This window comes from Salvelinus alpinus, chromosome 4 (genome assembly GCF_045679555.1).
Source record: "Salvelinus alpinus chromosome 4, SLU_Salpinus.1, whole genome shotgun sequence".
NCBI lineage: Eukaryota > Metazoa > Chordata > Actinopteri > Salmoniformes > Salmonidae > Salvelinus > Salvelinus alpinus.
In genome coordinates this window covers 65,587,152-65,602,844 of record NC_092089.1, presented here as the reverse complement: position 1 = coordinate 65,602,844, position 15,693 = coordinate 65,587,152, and the positions used below count along the sequence as shown (strand labels likewise).

General features: G+C 44.5%; 1 protein-coding gene across 36 annotated transcripts in view; it reads left to right on the top strand.

Annotated features, from left to right (window-relative positions):
- Window positions 1-14,571, top strand: part of LOC139574169 (protocadherin gamma-C5-like) — a 197,251-nt gene extending 182,680 nt beyond the window's left edge. For 33 of the 36 annotated variants that reach the window (XM_071398430.1, XM_071398436.1, XM_071398433.1 and 30 more), the window contains exons 2-4: window positions 571-629; window positions 8,063-8,160; window positions 11,754-14,571. In XM_071398430.1, coding sequence (XP_071254531.1) covers window positions 571-629; window positions 8,063-8,160; window positions 11,754-12,061 — 465 coding nt within the window. In that variant the 3' untranslated portion in view covers window positions 12,062-14,571. The remainder of the gene's footprint in view (window positions 1-570; window positions 630-8,062; window positions 8,161-11,753) is intronic. The other 3 variants (XM_071398410.1, XM_071398426.1, XM_071398411.1) reach the window with 1 other exon arrangement.
- Window positions 14,572-15,693: the final 1,122 nt, after the last annotated feature.

Here is a 15,693-nt window from a genome sequence, read left to right as displayed (position 1 = left end):
ACATTGATCATGTAAAAGCTTCAGTGGAGGCTTTATAAAGTTTTGACGCGCTGTAGTGAGGACAGAGTCATCAATGCAACAACAAGGACCGATCTCTACTGCATATCTTGTGGAATCCCATACATTTGGTTGAGTTTTTGTTTTGTGCCCGTAATTGGGAGCGGAGTCCCCGTCTCTGTGTGTGCCTCTGTGCGCTTCACTGATGTTTTCTGCTCCATGGATTTCAGAACAAAATGGCCACCCATCCAGGCTGAGAGATGTATGCCTTTTTATTCAGCCCCCTGACCACAGGCAGAAAGACTACACGCGAGAGGAGGCTGGTGGGAGGAGCTATAGGAGGACAGGCTCATTGTAATGGAACGGAGTCAAACATTTGGTTTCCATCTGTTTTATACCGTTACATTGATTCCATCCCAGCCGTTACAATGAGACAGTCCTCCTATAGCCCCTCCGACATGCCACCTCTGACACACACACACGGATGGACAGAGACTGGAACGATACACGCATAACGTCCTGTTGGTGTGTAGAAACAGAGATATGACGTTGTATTTTGTGTTCTCTTCACAGCAAAAGCCTCCTAACGCCGACTGGCGCTTCACCCAAGGACAGAGACCTGGACCCAGTGGGTGAGTACATAGACTCTTACACACACACACACACACACACACACACGAAGGCCGTCATTGTAAATAAGAATTTGTTCTTAACTGACTTGCCTAGTTATATAAAGGTTAAACAAATAAAATAAAAATAATACATTATATTAGGAAGCAGTAGGAACATACTCATTGTGCGCAGCGGAGGTGATATCAGCAACTGAAGCACATTGACTTTGTGTAGATGAGAATCTGGAGCTCCTGAGATTCCATCTGAGCCCTGACTCCTCTGAGTGAACAGTCAGATTCTCCAGGCTGCTCTCTGCCTCACACACAAAATGGCCGCCATTCCTCTCCCTCCCTCTACTCTCACAGAGTCTGTGTGCCATCACTCAGTACTGCTGAGGAGAGTAGAGGAGCAGAGTGAGGGGGGGGGGGAAGGGAGAACAGAAGTGCACTAACATATACACATTCTAGCTCATTGATCGCGTTTGTGTTTCCATCTGGGTGATAGCATCTGATTGATCACTTGTGATTCACTGTTTGGACATCAGTGATTGGCTGTTTCATGGTGGTAGAGGGGAAACTGCATCTACTGACATGAATCAGTTTGTGTGTGTGTGTGACTGTTTGCCTCCTTCATCGGTTATTTGGCCTACATTGTGTGCCAAACTGCTGATCACGCCGCAACAGTTCCCAAAACAGAACTTTTACACAACACATTCCATGAGTCAAGAACCATCTGAGTGAGTGAGTGGGTGGGTGGGTGGGGGGGGGGATATCCAGTCCTAGCTTGCTTCTCCTACCACTCGGGACACACACACACACACACACAGTTTTAACAAGGAACAAAAACATGAGAGCTTTCCATGTTGGAAGCCACTGAGGTCATGGATACATTGGAAAACTATCCATTTGGAAAAAGCTGGCTTCTTCTTTGAGACGTTATATGGATGTCAAAGGCGCAACACTTTCCACAGAAACGCGGAGCTCCGCTGAGCTGATGTTGCCCTGGTCTCTTCCTGGCCTGTAGATCCAGATAGAATACTGTAACACTCCTCTTGTGTTTCCAGTCTCTACAACTACAACGGCGATCACATGAGATGGACGCCGAAGCGAGGCACAAGGTATCGACGTGTGTGTTAGCATAGAGAGTGTGGTCACTTCATGGCCTCGACAACTTGTTCTGGATCAGTTTGTTTTGAGGCACCCGTAAATAGGTCATGTTGAAACTGTTTGTAAGGGAAACTGATCTAAAACCAGTTGTTAAGGGCAGAGAGGAGCTACGGTGGTTCTTCCTGTAGGTAGGTAGAGCTCTGCAGTACTGTGTGTAGATACCCCTGACCCGTTAGCTATAGAGCAGATTCACTAGCCTGTGCCGAGCTGGGCTATTGGTCTCTCTGTGAAAGTCAGACTTTGATGAGGATTTCCGATTGGTTCACTTCTGTGCAGTGTGATGTTTTTAGTTTGTGCGCTGTGTGTATTTCGTGGTAGTTTTACTTAGCGTGGTGTGGTTGTGTAATCAAAGACTATAGAATATTTGTCCTTTTTAGTTTGGTGTAAAATGTGTTTAATCCCAAGTAGAGAGGGTGCGTTGAGTCTGCTGCGTTTCCCAGACACAATGACACTTGTAGATATCCTATATCACGATGTGGTCTTCTTCTCATATGCCTTTTCCTGGTGGCCAGAAAAGAGGGCTTTGAAACGACTGTCTGATGAGAGATTGGACCCAGCTGGCTGAGAGGGCATTGAACAGGAACGTCTAAAGAAGGACGGGAATGTAATCTACTTTATAGAAGGATTGGACAAGAGTTCCCATAGTTGAAGTGGACAGTAGAGTTTAGGAAGCGGTTTGAAAAGCTTATCTAGATAAGATGCCTGTTTCATGCATGGTTACAGAAGCAGCTCTGACTGACCAGTTAGAATGACCCCTCTGGACATGACCAGTCATCATCTCAGCCACAGGAAGAGATAGTCCTGAAAGCAGGAAGTGATTATTTGGACCACAGGAAGTCATAGAGCAGGGAGAGGCTAATTAGTGATAAACAAGGCGTCCTCTTTGTCTCTCTAGTCCACAAAAGGAAACCAATCAAAATGGCAGTCCTGCTGGCTCCACTTACCATGCTTTAACCTGGTCTGGTTCTCATTTGGGATGCTGGCACTGGTCAAGGACTCTTTCGCACTTTGGCACATAAGTAATACCCCCTTTAAAAATGTGGCTGAACATTTTGGCAAGCTGGACCGCACCACTTCTTAAAAACAAAAATCTTGATCTCTCTCTCATCTCCCTCTCTCCATCCTGGTTACTTTCTCAGTCCATATGCCTTTGTCCAGTGGGTTTTTAATTGGTTCCAAGCAGAGACCAAAGGAAGGGCATTCGCTTATTTTTTTTTTTACTGCAGCCAATAACACACACACACACATTCTTTTTTTACTGCTGCTCATAGAAGGCAGTAAGCTGGATGTGAGACTCTCATGTCCTTTTAACCCCTCGCGTGCCATTCTGTTTCTTCTCTGGCGCTTCAAGCAGGGGCACAGCCTTTACCCACAACCCCCTGGTGCTACTGCTTTAGACCATCAAACAGCTACTGAAATGGTCCAATCACTGAGGGACTGATGTGGATCAAAACCATCAGTAGAAATGCCAGACCTCAATCTCTCTCTGTGTGTGTGTGTGTGTGTGTGTGTGTGTGTGTGTGTGTGTGTGTGTGTGTGCCTCTCTCACTAAGAGGTATGGGAGTTGGTGTAAGTCGGTGAGTGTAATCAAGAGCAGGTCTACTCCTTTTCTTCCTCTGCATGCAAAATGAGACTTTAAACAAAACAGCCCTTTGAAGATTTACGCTGCCCATATGGAAATGTTCAACGCTCCGTGTGTGTGTGTTGTGTAGCCAGCTGTTCCCTTTTAATGTGGTGCCATTATGTTTCATCACATTTACTACGTTGTGTTGTGCTGGTGGCCATTGTTTAAATAGTGAGCCAACAGGTTTCAGGTACTTTTATTTCCATTTCCAGCAGACATTTTGAGCAAAATGTTTGTAACATAAAACCGCAGTATCGAATCACAATACATTTCGTATCGGCACCTACAGTACCAGTCAAAAGTTGACACACCTACTCATTCCAGGGTTTTTCTTTATTTTGGCTATTTTCTACATTGTAGAATAATAGTGGATACATCGACACTATGAAATAACACATACAGTTGAAGTCGGAAGTTTACATACACCTCAGCCAAATACATTTAAACTCAGTTTTTCACAATTCCTGACATTTAATCCTAGTAAAAATTCCCTGTCTTAGGTCAGTTAGGATCACCACTTTATTTTTAGAATGTGAAATGTCAGAATAACAGTAGAGAATGATTTATTTCAGCATTTGTTTCTTTCATCACATTCCCAGTGGGTCAGAAGTTTACATACACTCAATTAGTATTTGGTAGCATTGCCTTTAAATTGTTTAACTTCTCACGAGTCACCAACCCTGATCCGGTAGCACCCCCCACCCCCCCCACTGAGTAGCATAGCTAGCATAGCATCACAAGTAACTTGTAGCATCTAAATATCATTAAATCACAAGTCCAAGACACCAGATGAAAGATACAGGTCTTGTGAATAAAGCCACCATTTCAGATTTTTAAAATGTTTTACAGGGAAGACACAATATGTAAATCTATTAGCTAACCACGTTAGCAAAGGACACGATTTTTTTACTCCCAACAGCTTTTTCCTGCGTCAGTAGCTATCACTAATTCGACTAAATAAAAATATATATAGCCACTAACCAAGAAACAACTTCATAAGATGACAGTCTGATAACATATTTATGGTATAGCATAGTTTTTTTTTGGGAAAAATGTGCATTTTTCAGGTATAAATCACAGTTCTACATTGCAGCTGCAATCTGAAATAGTGCTGACCCAGCCAGAACAATTACAGAGACCAACGTCATATAACGAATTACTCATCTTAAAACATTTCAGAAAAATACACAGCGTACAGATATTGAAAGCCCAACATCTGGTGAATCCAAACAATATTTCAGATTTATTAAATGTTTTATAACGAAAACAAAATGTAGCGCTAAATTAGCATAGCTATACCAGGCAGATTCGGCTATGCGCCCACGGCCAGTTCACATGCACAACAGATATGATATAACATCGTAAATTGGGTCTTACTATGGCTGATCTTTCATCAGAATGTTGATCAAAGTGTCCTTTGTCAAGATGAGTCGTTGGTTCCGTTCAGAATTGTTCCTTTCCCACTCCATTTAGCACAGGTACTGGTCGAGTGGCACGGATCTCTCAAACGTAAATAAAATCAGACAACGGAACACCACAAAACTCCCGAAAAAATTCAAATAATCTGATTAAACTATATTGAAAAAACATACATTACGATGATCTGGTCACATGTATCAAACAAACTTCGAGACGGAGATAGTTTTCATCCATAATGGCCGCACAACAGAAGACAATCGCAGCTACAAGTCGCACGATTTAGACAACCAGAAGTTGTCGGTCACGCCAAAGAATTAGCTCTCATTTCACGTCAGTCCCAGATAAACAAGATATTTTTCCTCTGACGTCCTCTTGACACCCAGAGGAAGGCCAATGAGGTGTGTTTCGGGTCATAGGGGGCACGACCATATATAGGCAGAGCGTTGAAGCTGGCATACACATCTTGCTTTTTTCTTCTTGGTCATGGAAAGTGCTGTCAAATGACTTCTGTATCACTCAGAGACAAAATTGAAACGGTTTTAGAAACTAGAGATTGTTTTCTTTCCAATGGTATTATTTATATGCATATAGTAAGAGCAATAATTGAATAAGAGGCAGTTTAATCTGTAGAGCAAATTATGCTAATGGGAAAATAGCACCCCCTGTATTCTCAGGAAGTTAACTTGGGCCAAACGTTTTGGGTAGCTTTCCACAAGCTTCCCACAATAAGTTGGGTGAATTTTGGCCCATTCCTCCTGACAGAGCTGGTGTAACTGAGTCAGGTTTGTAGACCTCCTTGCTCGCACACGCTTTTTCAGTTCTGCCCACAAATGTTCTATGGGATTGAGTTCAGGGCTTTGTGATGGCCACTCCAATACATTGACTGTGTTGTCCTTAAGCCATTTTGCCACAACATTGGAAGTATGCTTGGGGTCATTGTCCATTTGGGAGACCCATTTGCGACCAAGCTTTAACTTCCTGACTGATGTCTTGAGATGTTGCTTCAATATATCCACATAATTCCCCTTCCTCATGATGCCATCTAGTTTGTGAAGTGCACCAGTCCCTCCTGCAGCAAAGCACCCCCACAACATGATGCTGCCACCCCCGTGCTTCACGGTTGGGATGGTGTTCTTCGGCTTGCAAGCCTCCCCCTTTTTCCTCCAAACATAACGATGGTCATTATGGCCAAACAGTTCTATTTTTGTTTCATCAGACCAGAGGACATTTCTTCAAAAAGTATGATCTTTGTCCCCATGTGCAGTTGCAAACAGTAAACAATTGTTGGAAAAATTACATTTGTCATGCATAAAGTAGATGTCCTAACCGATTTGCCAAAACTATAGTTTGTTAACAAGACATTTGTGGAGGGGTTGAAAAACGAGTTTTAATGACTCCAACCTAAGTGTATGTAAACTTCCGACTTCAACTGTATGGAATCGCATAGTAACCAAAACCGTGTTAAACAAATCAAAATACATTTTATATTTGAGATTCTTCAAAGTAACCACCCTTTGCCTTGATGACAGCTTTGCACACGCTTGGCATTCTCTCAACCAGCTTCATGAGGTAGTCACCTGGAATGCATTTCAATTAACAGGTGTGGCTTGTTAAAAGTTAATTTGTGGAATTTCTTTCCTTCTTAATGCGTTTGAGCCAATCAGTTGTGTTGTGACAAGGTAGGGGTGGTATTCAGAAGATAGCCCTATTTGGTAAAATACCAAGTCCGTATTATGGCAAGAACAGCTGAAATAGGCAAAGAGAAAGGACAGTCCATCATTACTTTAAGACATCAAGAGCACTCAATCCGGAAAATTTCAAGAAATTTGAACATTTCTTCAAGTGCAGTCGCAAAAACCATCAAGCGCTATGATGAAACTGGCTTTCATGAGGACCGCCACAGGAAAGGAAGACCCAGAGTTACCTCTGCTGCAGAGGATAAGTTCATTAGAATTACCAGCCTCACAAATTGGAGCCCAAATAAATGCTTCAGAGTTCAAGCAACAGCCATATCTCAACATAAACTGTTCAGAGGAGACTGCATGAGTCAGGCTGTCATGGTTGATTCGCTGCAAAGTAACCACTACTTAAGGACACCAATAATAAGAAGAGACTTGCTTGGGCCAAGAAACACAAGCAATATGCATTAGACTGGTGGAAATCTGTCCTTTGGTCTGATGAGTCCAAATTTGAGATTTTTGGTTTATCCGCTATGTCTTTGTGAGACGCAGAGTAGGTGATCAGATGATCTCCGCATGTGTGGTTCTCACCGTGAAGCATGGAGGAGGAGGTGTGATGGTGTGGGGGTGCTTTGCTGGTGACACTGTCTGTAATCTATTTAGAATTCAAGGCACACTTAACCAGCATGGCTAACACAGCATTCTGCAGCGATACGCCATCCCATCTGGTTTGCACTTAGTGGGACAATCATTTGTTTTTCAACAGGACAATGACCCAAAACACACCTCCAGGCTGTGTAAGGGCTATTTTACCAAGAAGGAGAGTGATGGGGTGCTGCATCAGATGACCTGGCCTCCACAATCACCCGACCTCAACCCAATTGAGATGGTTTGGGATGAGTTGGACAGCAGAGTGAAAGAAAAGCAGCCAACCAGTGCTCAGCATATGTGGGAACTCATTCAAGACTGTTGGAAAAGCATTCCTCATGAAGCTGGTTGAGAGAATAGCAAGAGTCTGCAAAGCTGTTATCAAGGCAAAGGGTGATTACTTTGAAGAATCTAAAATCCAATTTGTTTTGTTTAACACTTTTTTGGTTACTGCATTATTCCATATGGTTTATTTCATAGTGTTGATGTCTTCACTATTCTACTACAATGTAGAAAATAGTAAAAATAAAGAAAACCCTTGAATGCGTAGGTGTGTCCAAACTTTTGACTGGTACTGTAAGTATCAGCATAATATTGTATAGTTAGGTCCCCTGGACCGTGTGTGTGTGTGTGTGTGTGTGTGTGTGTGTGTGTGTGTGTGTGTGTGTGTGTGTGTGTGTGTGTGTGTGTGTGTGTGTGTGTGTGTGTGTGTGTGTGTGTGTACGCCATCTTCGTTTCTCTGCGTTGCCTGCAGGCTGTGTCTGCTAATCATCAGACCCTGTAACTTGACATCAAAGACCACCAACCGTCACACCAGGGACCAGCAACACACAATAACACAAGCAGAAGATATTACAGTTCTAAAATGGCCGCTGGTTGTTGACATATGTGTCCTATCTCTCGCTCTGTCCCTGCAGGGCTGGAGGTCCCCCTGAGATGGCCATGGGAACAGGACCCTGGCCCAACCCCCCCACTGAGGCCGAGCAGCTCCAAGCCCTGATGGCCGCAGCCAACGGTGAGTCCAACACTTCTCCATTAATCTCTCTATTTTTCTATCCCATCTTTCTATCACTTGTTCCCATCCTCTACCACTCTCTCAGGCCCTCTTTTTTTATGGTCTACCTGCAGACCCTCCATATCATACTCTATCCCTCTCTTTTCATCACCACCACATGCCTATGCCTCTGACATTCAATCATTTCCTCTCTCTCATTGTAGTGTTGTATAATGGAGAGAAGGGCAGAGTTGGGAGAGAGGGGAAGGTAGGGAGGGGTCAGGGTTTGTTCCTGTTTGGTTAGAGGGCATGCAGCCAGACTCATTGATAAAGCCCTCTCTATCCTCATTGATGTTCTATGGCCCACTGTACTGGCACACACACACACACACACCAGTTCAAAGACTATATCAAATGCTACCAGCATTACTCCAGATATATACAGTAACTATTACAGAAACCTGTTTAATGCAATAATATTACTGTGCTTAGTGTTTGCACTGTATACAGTTTCCACACCTGCGAACATATATTGGCAAACAGAACGCACAGTGTTAGCACACACACATGACACAGACACACACAGTGTTAGCACACACACATGGCACAGACACACACAGTGTTAGCACACACACATGACACAGACACACACAGTGTTAGCACACACACATGACACAGACACACACAGTGTTAGCACACACACGACACAGACACACACAGTGTTAGTACACACACATGACACAGACACACAGTGTTAGTACACACACATGACACAGATACACACAGTGTTAGCACACAAACACATGTTCTCTTGCCCGTGCAGAGCAAACGACTCAGAGCTCTATGACATCACAGCCCTTCCCTTCCCCTATGCTTTTTCTGCCGCAGTTACTGCGCACACACACACACACACACACACACACACACTGCGAGTGACTCATTCTTGAGCTGTTGCTGCAGATTGCCTTCTAATCAGTCTAACACAGAAACACATCAGATTGGCCTTGAGAGCAAGGCCCACTAACACACACACCCCTGTGTGGTAAGACCTATTACCACACAGACTTCTGTCATTGTTTCCATTGTGATTACTACCATTGACACATCAAATGAAATCTATTTTTATTTGTCACATGCTTCCTAAAACAACAGGTGTAGACCAGCAGTGAAATGTTTACTTCCGGGTCATTTTCCAACAATGCAGAGTTTAACGTAAAGAGAAAAAATGACACAAGGAATAAATACACAGTGAATAACTAACAATAACATGGCTATATACAGGGAGTACCAGTATCGAGTCGATGTGCAGGGGTACGAGATAATTTAGTAGCAGTCTTTTTAGCAGTCTTATGGCTTTGGGGTAGAAGCTGTTCAGGGTCCTGTTGGTTCCAGGCTTGGTACACTGGTACCGCTTGCCATGCTGTAGCCGAGAGAACGGTCTGTGGCTTGGGGTGGCTGAAGTCTTTGACAACTTCTTGGGCCTTCCCCTGACACCACCTGGTATAAAAGTCCTGGATCGCAGGGAGCTAGGCCCCAGTGATGTAGTGGGCTGTACTCACCACACTCGGTGGCGCCTCTTGCGGTCGGATACCTTGCAGTTGCCGTACCAGGCGGTGATGCGGCCAGTCCAAATGAACTTTTTGAGGATCTGAGGGCACATGCTAAATATTTTCTGCCTCCTAAGGGGGAACAGGCATCGTCGTTCCCTCTTCACAACTGTGGACCATGTTAATTCCTTAGTGATGTTGACACCGAGGAACTTGAAGCTCTTGACCCGCTCCACTATCGCCCTGTCAATGTGGATGGGGGCGTGCTCGCCCCTCCATTTCCTGTAGTCCACGAACAGCTCCTTTGTCTTGCTGATATTGAGGAAGAAGTTGATGTCCTGGCACCACACTGCCAGGTCACTGACCTTCTCCCTATAGGCTGCCTCATCATCGGTTATCAGTCCTACCACCGTCTCGTAGTCAGCAAACTTGATGAAGGTGTTGGAGTCGTGCGTGTCCATGCAGTCCTGGGCGAACTGGGAGTACAGCAGGGGACTAAGCACGCACCCCTGAAGTGCGGCCCACGTGTTGATGGTCAGAGTGGAGGATGTGTTGTTGCCTACCCTCACCGACTGAGAGCGGCCCGTTAGAAGGTCCAGGATCTAGTTGCAGAGGAAGGTGTTCAGTCTCAGGGTCCTGAGCTTAGTGATGAGCTTGAAGGACACTATGGTGTTGAACGCAGAGCTGTAGTCCATGAATAGCAATCTCACATAGGTGTTCCTCTTATCCAGGTGGGGGAGGGCAGTATGGAGTGCAATAGAGATTGCGTCATCTGTGGATCTGTTTTGGCGGTATGTCAATCGGAGTGGGTCCAGAGTGTCTGGGATGATGGTGTTGATGTGAGCCATGACCAGCCTTTTCAAAGCATTTCATGGCTATAGATGTGAGTGCTGCGGGGGTGAGTGCTAAAGATGTGAGTGCTACCCTCTCCCTCAGACACACACACACTCCTCCCTCCTAGACGCTGCTCACACACACACACACCGGACATGATCCTGAGGTTTCCATTGGGAGAGTGATAGAACGTTCTGTCTCTGGCTGGATGATGTCTATTGGTCATCACAATGAGATGGAGGAAACACTCCCTCAGACAGAGCCGGAGCCTAGCTACCAGACGAGTCACGATGACGACTGGAAACAGAGGGATCAGAATGTTATTCAAGGCAGCTAGATGTTTATGCAGTAGTGCCATCGGTGCCTGCTGTTCCTTGACACTATCAAACAGCGGTTGCACAACCAGGATAGCACAGCCAGTTACAAAGCAGAAACAACATTGTGGAAGAAGCTGTTGTCCCAGATTTTCTCTGAAGTCTAATTATACTAGCTTGAGTGTGTGTGTGTGTGAGCGTGTGGTGAGAGCATGTGTGTGTGTGTGTGTGTGTGTAAGCTTGTGTGTAAGCATGTGTATATATATATATATAAGCATGTGTACACATATATATATGTGTGTGTGTGTGTGTGTGTGTGTGTGTATACTGTATGTGTGTGTGTGTAAGCATGTGTGTGTTTACGGCTGCCTGCGCTGTGTGTAGCAGAGCCAGAGAGCAGGGAATAGCGGAGGGGACGTGTGTGTGTGTCTCTGTAGCTCTGCAATGCAGGGGCTGGGAGAGAATTACGAGCTAGAAGCTACGTCACCCGCACACAGCCAGAGCACACATAATGGAAAAAGACACACACACACACACACACACACACACACAGCAATGAACACAGACGCACACCATAAATGCAAAATGTTCTCCACCTCGACAAAATGTCAGCACATTCACCATTTTGTAACACCAGTCTCTCTCTCTCTCTCTGTCTTTCTCTTTTTTTTCCTCACTCACACTCTTGCAGTCTCTCTCAATTCTCTTATTTTCAGTCCAATTAGCTTTACATAAGCATGCTAACAGTTTCACCAAAGCAATGAGTGCTTTAGCATATATACAAGTCACAATGGAAATGTAACAAATCGTGAGCATCAATGTATATTGCAGGTCATCACTGCAATGTCAGAACACCTTATTCATATGTTCCATCTCTCCCCTCCTCTCCTCCTCCCCGCTCTGCCCCTCTTTCCCCCAGAAGTGAGCGAGGCGACCGCAACCCTGGGGCCGGGCACCATGGGACTAAGCACCCGTTACAGCCCCCAGTTCACCCTGCAGCACGTGCCCGACTACCGTCAGAACGTCTACATCCCTGGCAGCACCGCCACCTTGACCTCCAACCCCCAGCAGCAGCAGCAGCAGCAGATGCTGATGCAGCAGCAGATGGCAGCCCAACATCAGGCACTGCAGGCCCAGCCCTCCGAGGCCGCCGCTCAGCCTGAACCCCCCAAGGCTGCCCAGACCCCCGCCTCCAAGAAGAAGTCCACCAAGAAGGAGAAGAAGTAGGATGGGTGGAGGATGGATAGATATGGAAAATACGATGAGAAAAGAGAAAACCGACCCGATGAGAACTGAAATCCCCCCCCCCCCCTCTACCACCCCATCCTCTACACCTCCTCTCAATGCGTTTACTCTAACCAGGGTCTGGATTCTATTGGTCACGCTCAGATGATAACACGAAATGTGGAGATGTTTGCGAATGTTTGTCTTTGGCCTCTGGAATGGGTTGAAGGTTTAAGAGCGAACAGCGTTGACATTTTGTTTTTGTTTTTGTTTTCTTTCTGAAAGCTATCTAGAAATAGTTGTCTTTTTGGAAAGCCTGTGTCCTTTAAAAAAAAACAAGTATTAATACTATTTGCAGATACGGAAGACATGCGGGTTCAGGGGGGATTTTGTTTTGGTTAAATCAATGAATTTGAATTCACTTCAGACGCAACAGTTTGAGTGGAAGCAACTTTGCTTGGATAACAAGGCTTTGGCCAGTGACGTATTCACAGGTGGATATTTTAACGATGTTCCATAAGATGTTTCATGTTGGATTATAATTATAATTCCTTTTTTTCCTGAGATGGAAAGTAGATCCTTGTTGACTATACTAGATTGCCATGATAAGATTCCTATATAGGATCAGCCTTATAGGATCCTACACCACAGCTCTTTGGGACACGGGAATGGGTATTCCATTGCACTGGTACAGTAGTATTCCACTCTGCATGTCCCTATGTGTTCAAACCACAGACCTTCTAGAAGATTCAACTATGCATTGAATAATGTTGCAACGAGGACGACCACCTTAAAAAAATACAGGTCGACGAATGCCCTCGTAGCATTTACCTGACGTGGTCGCTAAAAACGATAAATATTATTTTGTAAGCATAGTTAAATGGTAAGATTTGAATCTTTCACTGTTTTTATGACCTGAGCATGAACCCTATTAGAAAACTAGCACTGAGGGGGAAGGGCATGTTATAGTACTATCAGCCCTATTTGCTGGCTTGGTGGCATAGTAGGCGCTGCCCCTTTTTAAAACTACCCAGATGGGTATAGAGACCCTCCTGCTGTCCACCTCTATCCCCTCCTCAACCAGATGATGTGCCCTCCCCTCACTGGCTGTCCCACTTTGAGAGCCAGACCATAGAGATGCACTGTTCATACTATAAAGATGAGACGCAGGGTAAAAAATAACTTCAAAGTAGAGATCTTTAACGGCGTGCTTAGGAGGTAGACACTTCTTAGGCCGCATGAGTCTAGATTGAGTATACATCCCTTGCTACGTACCCTGAAGTGCTGATGATTATATTTCTTGATGTGGGAAGTGTTTTTTGATGACTCAGTAGTATAAGATAAGTATGAAGTCTTTTCTTTGCCGTCAGTCCGTCCGTCTGTCCGGCAACTAGCTGGACACCACTGCATGAAGAGGCAGCTTGCAGGCTGGGTTCAAGGGGGAGTGGAGAGGGGTGGGCTGAGGGGTACGACGTCTGGGTTGGTACAATTAGATTGACGGGGAGGGGGGCAATGACCTTGGCCCTACTCACTGAATGTACACAGGCACCACTGTTGACCCTCCCTCCTAGTCCACCCCTAAACATCCTCTAATGCACTGACCCAGGTTAGAGGTCAACAGAGACAAGCACATCCCTCCATGTCACAGAGGAGATACCACTTCAGAAGCAGGGAGGGGGGACAGAGTTAGCTCCTCGCTGTATCTATCCCCTCAGTGTAAATCCCTTCTGGCAACGCTAACCTCAGACTCTCCCCTTGCTTCCATCCCTCCACCCCCTGGTCCTGTGAAGGCTCTTCCCCTCTGTAAATAAACACTAGTCCTGTCGATGGTATGAGCCAATTGTTTGTATAGTACGGACCACATCCAGAATTTTCAAACTAAAAGTCCCTACTCCTCAAGGCGTGGCTTACTGGAATGTGTTGTATTTGTTTTTCAAGAAAAATAAGAAAACCACAGCGGGAGAAAAAAAACGATCTCTGAAATGTTCTTCAACAGTTTTTGTTGCAATGTAGTAACTAAGCACCATGAAGGCCAACTAACTAACTCTTCAGTGTAAATATAAAGAAAGTTGCTAATAACTTTAGACGATAAGTAAACAGAGTGACACACACGTAGACTAGTTAACTTGTGATATGTGTTGCGCATATTATTGTGTTCATTTTCTCTATCTCTATTTTACTACCCTGTAAAGAAACGAAACAAAAAAAATGATATTGAAAAAATGTTTCTATCCTTCTGTAACCTTTTTCTGTGCTTTATATTTCTTGTGCATTTGCGCAAGAATGCCTCTCTGTCCATATGAGCAAATTATTATAAATATTATATATGTGTGTACGTCCGTCCGCTGCTGAATTAATCCTCTCTCGTGCTGTAATATCTTTCTTATGAAATGCTTAGACCTCCTACGCTCCTCCCGGTGTTAATCTCTTCATTTTTATGCTAATATTTATATTGCTGTTTTATTTTCTCTTGAACACTGACATTTCAAATAAAAGGCTCTGAAATCATTAAACGCTCATCTTCCGTCTTTTCTAAACATCCGTCTCGGTTTGTACGGTAACTAAAATACAATAACTTTATTTTTCCCGAGGGAACTTCAGAGGGTGTCTTTTTGTTCTGTATAAAATCACAATACAAAAAGTCAACACAATTCACAGTGCAGAATGATACAGTATTCAAGACAAACACAAAGTCCCTATGAATATTATTGGGTTCCTTGAGTGGTGCAGCAGTCTAAGGCACTGCATCTCAGTGCTAGAGGCGTCACGACAGACCCTGGTTTGAGCCCGGGCTGTATCACAACCAACCGTGATCAGGAGTCCCATAGGGCGGCACACAATTGGCCCAGTGTCGTCCGGGTTAGGGGAGGGTTTGGCCGGGGTAGGTCGTCATTGTAAATACGAATTTACAGATTTTAAATTGTAGCATAATCACATATCATGATTATAGATGGGCCTACCCAAGGCATTACAGTCCATCAAATAAGTAAGTATTCCAGTCTTTTGTTTGCCAGGGGTTTTAAGTGACAGTAGTTCTGCATCAGTTCACTGAGTGGTTGTAGTGTTTCTCTGTTTTAACTGTGGCTCACATCCACCAAGCTTCATCAGCACCACGCTCTCCCACAATCCTCTGCTCCCAGCAGACTCCGCTCCCTCCCACGCCCGTTTGAAGTATCTTCTGCAGTGTGAATACGGAGGGAAATGGGATGAGGGGAGGGTGAAAGAGGAGACGATGTTTCCTCAGCAGAAATGTGTTATTCTCCTACAGTCTTCTAAGTGAATGTGGACACACATTATGCAATACATATCTGTAGACTAATTTGGGGATTTAAATGAATCACATTCCATACGTATGTAGGGCAATCTATGGAACTATGCAGAACAGTATACAGAAATGTATGGGAAGAAGGTCAAATGTTGAGCTTCTAGGTACATTAGCCCAGTGCTATATAACCACTACACTTTTATACTAGGCTACACAATTCTATGTAATTGTTGAACTACTTTAGCGTCACAGTGATCTAATTAAGCAATAAGGCACGAGGGGGTGGGGTATATGGACAATATACCACGGCTAAAGGCTGTTCTTAGATACAGCCCTTAGCCCTGTGTGTAGCTCTGTCCTTGAGCTGTTC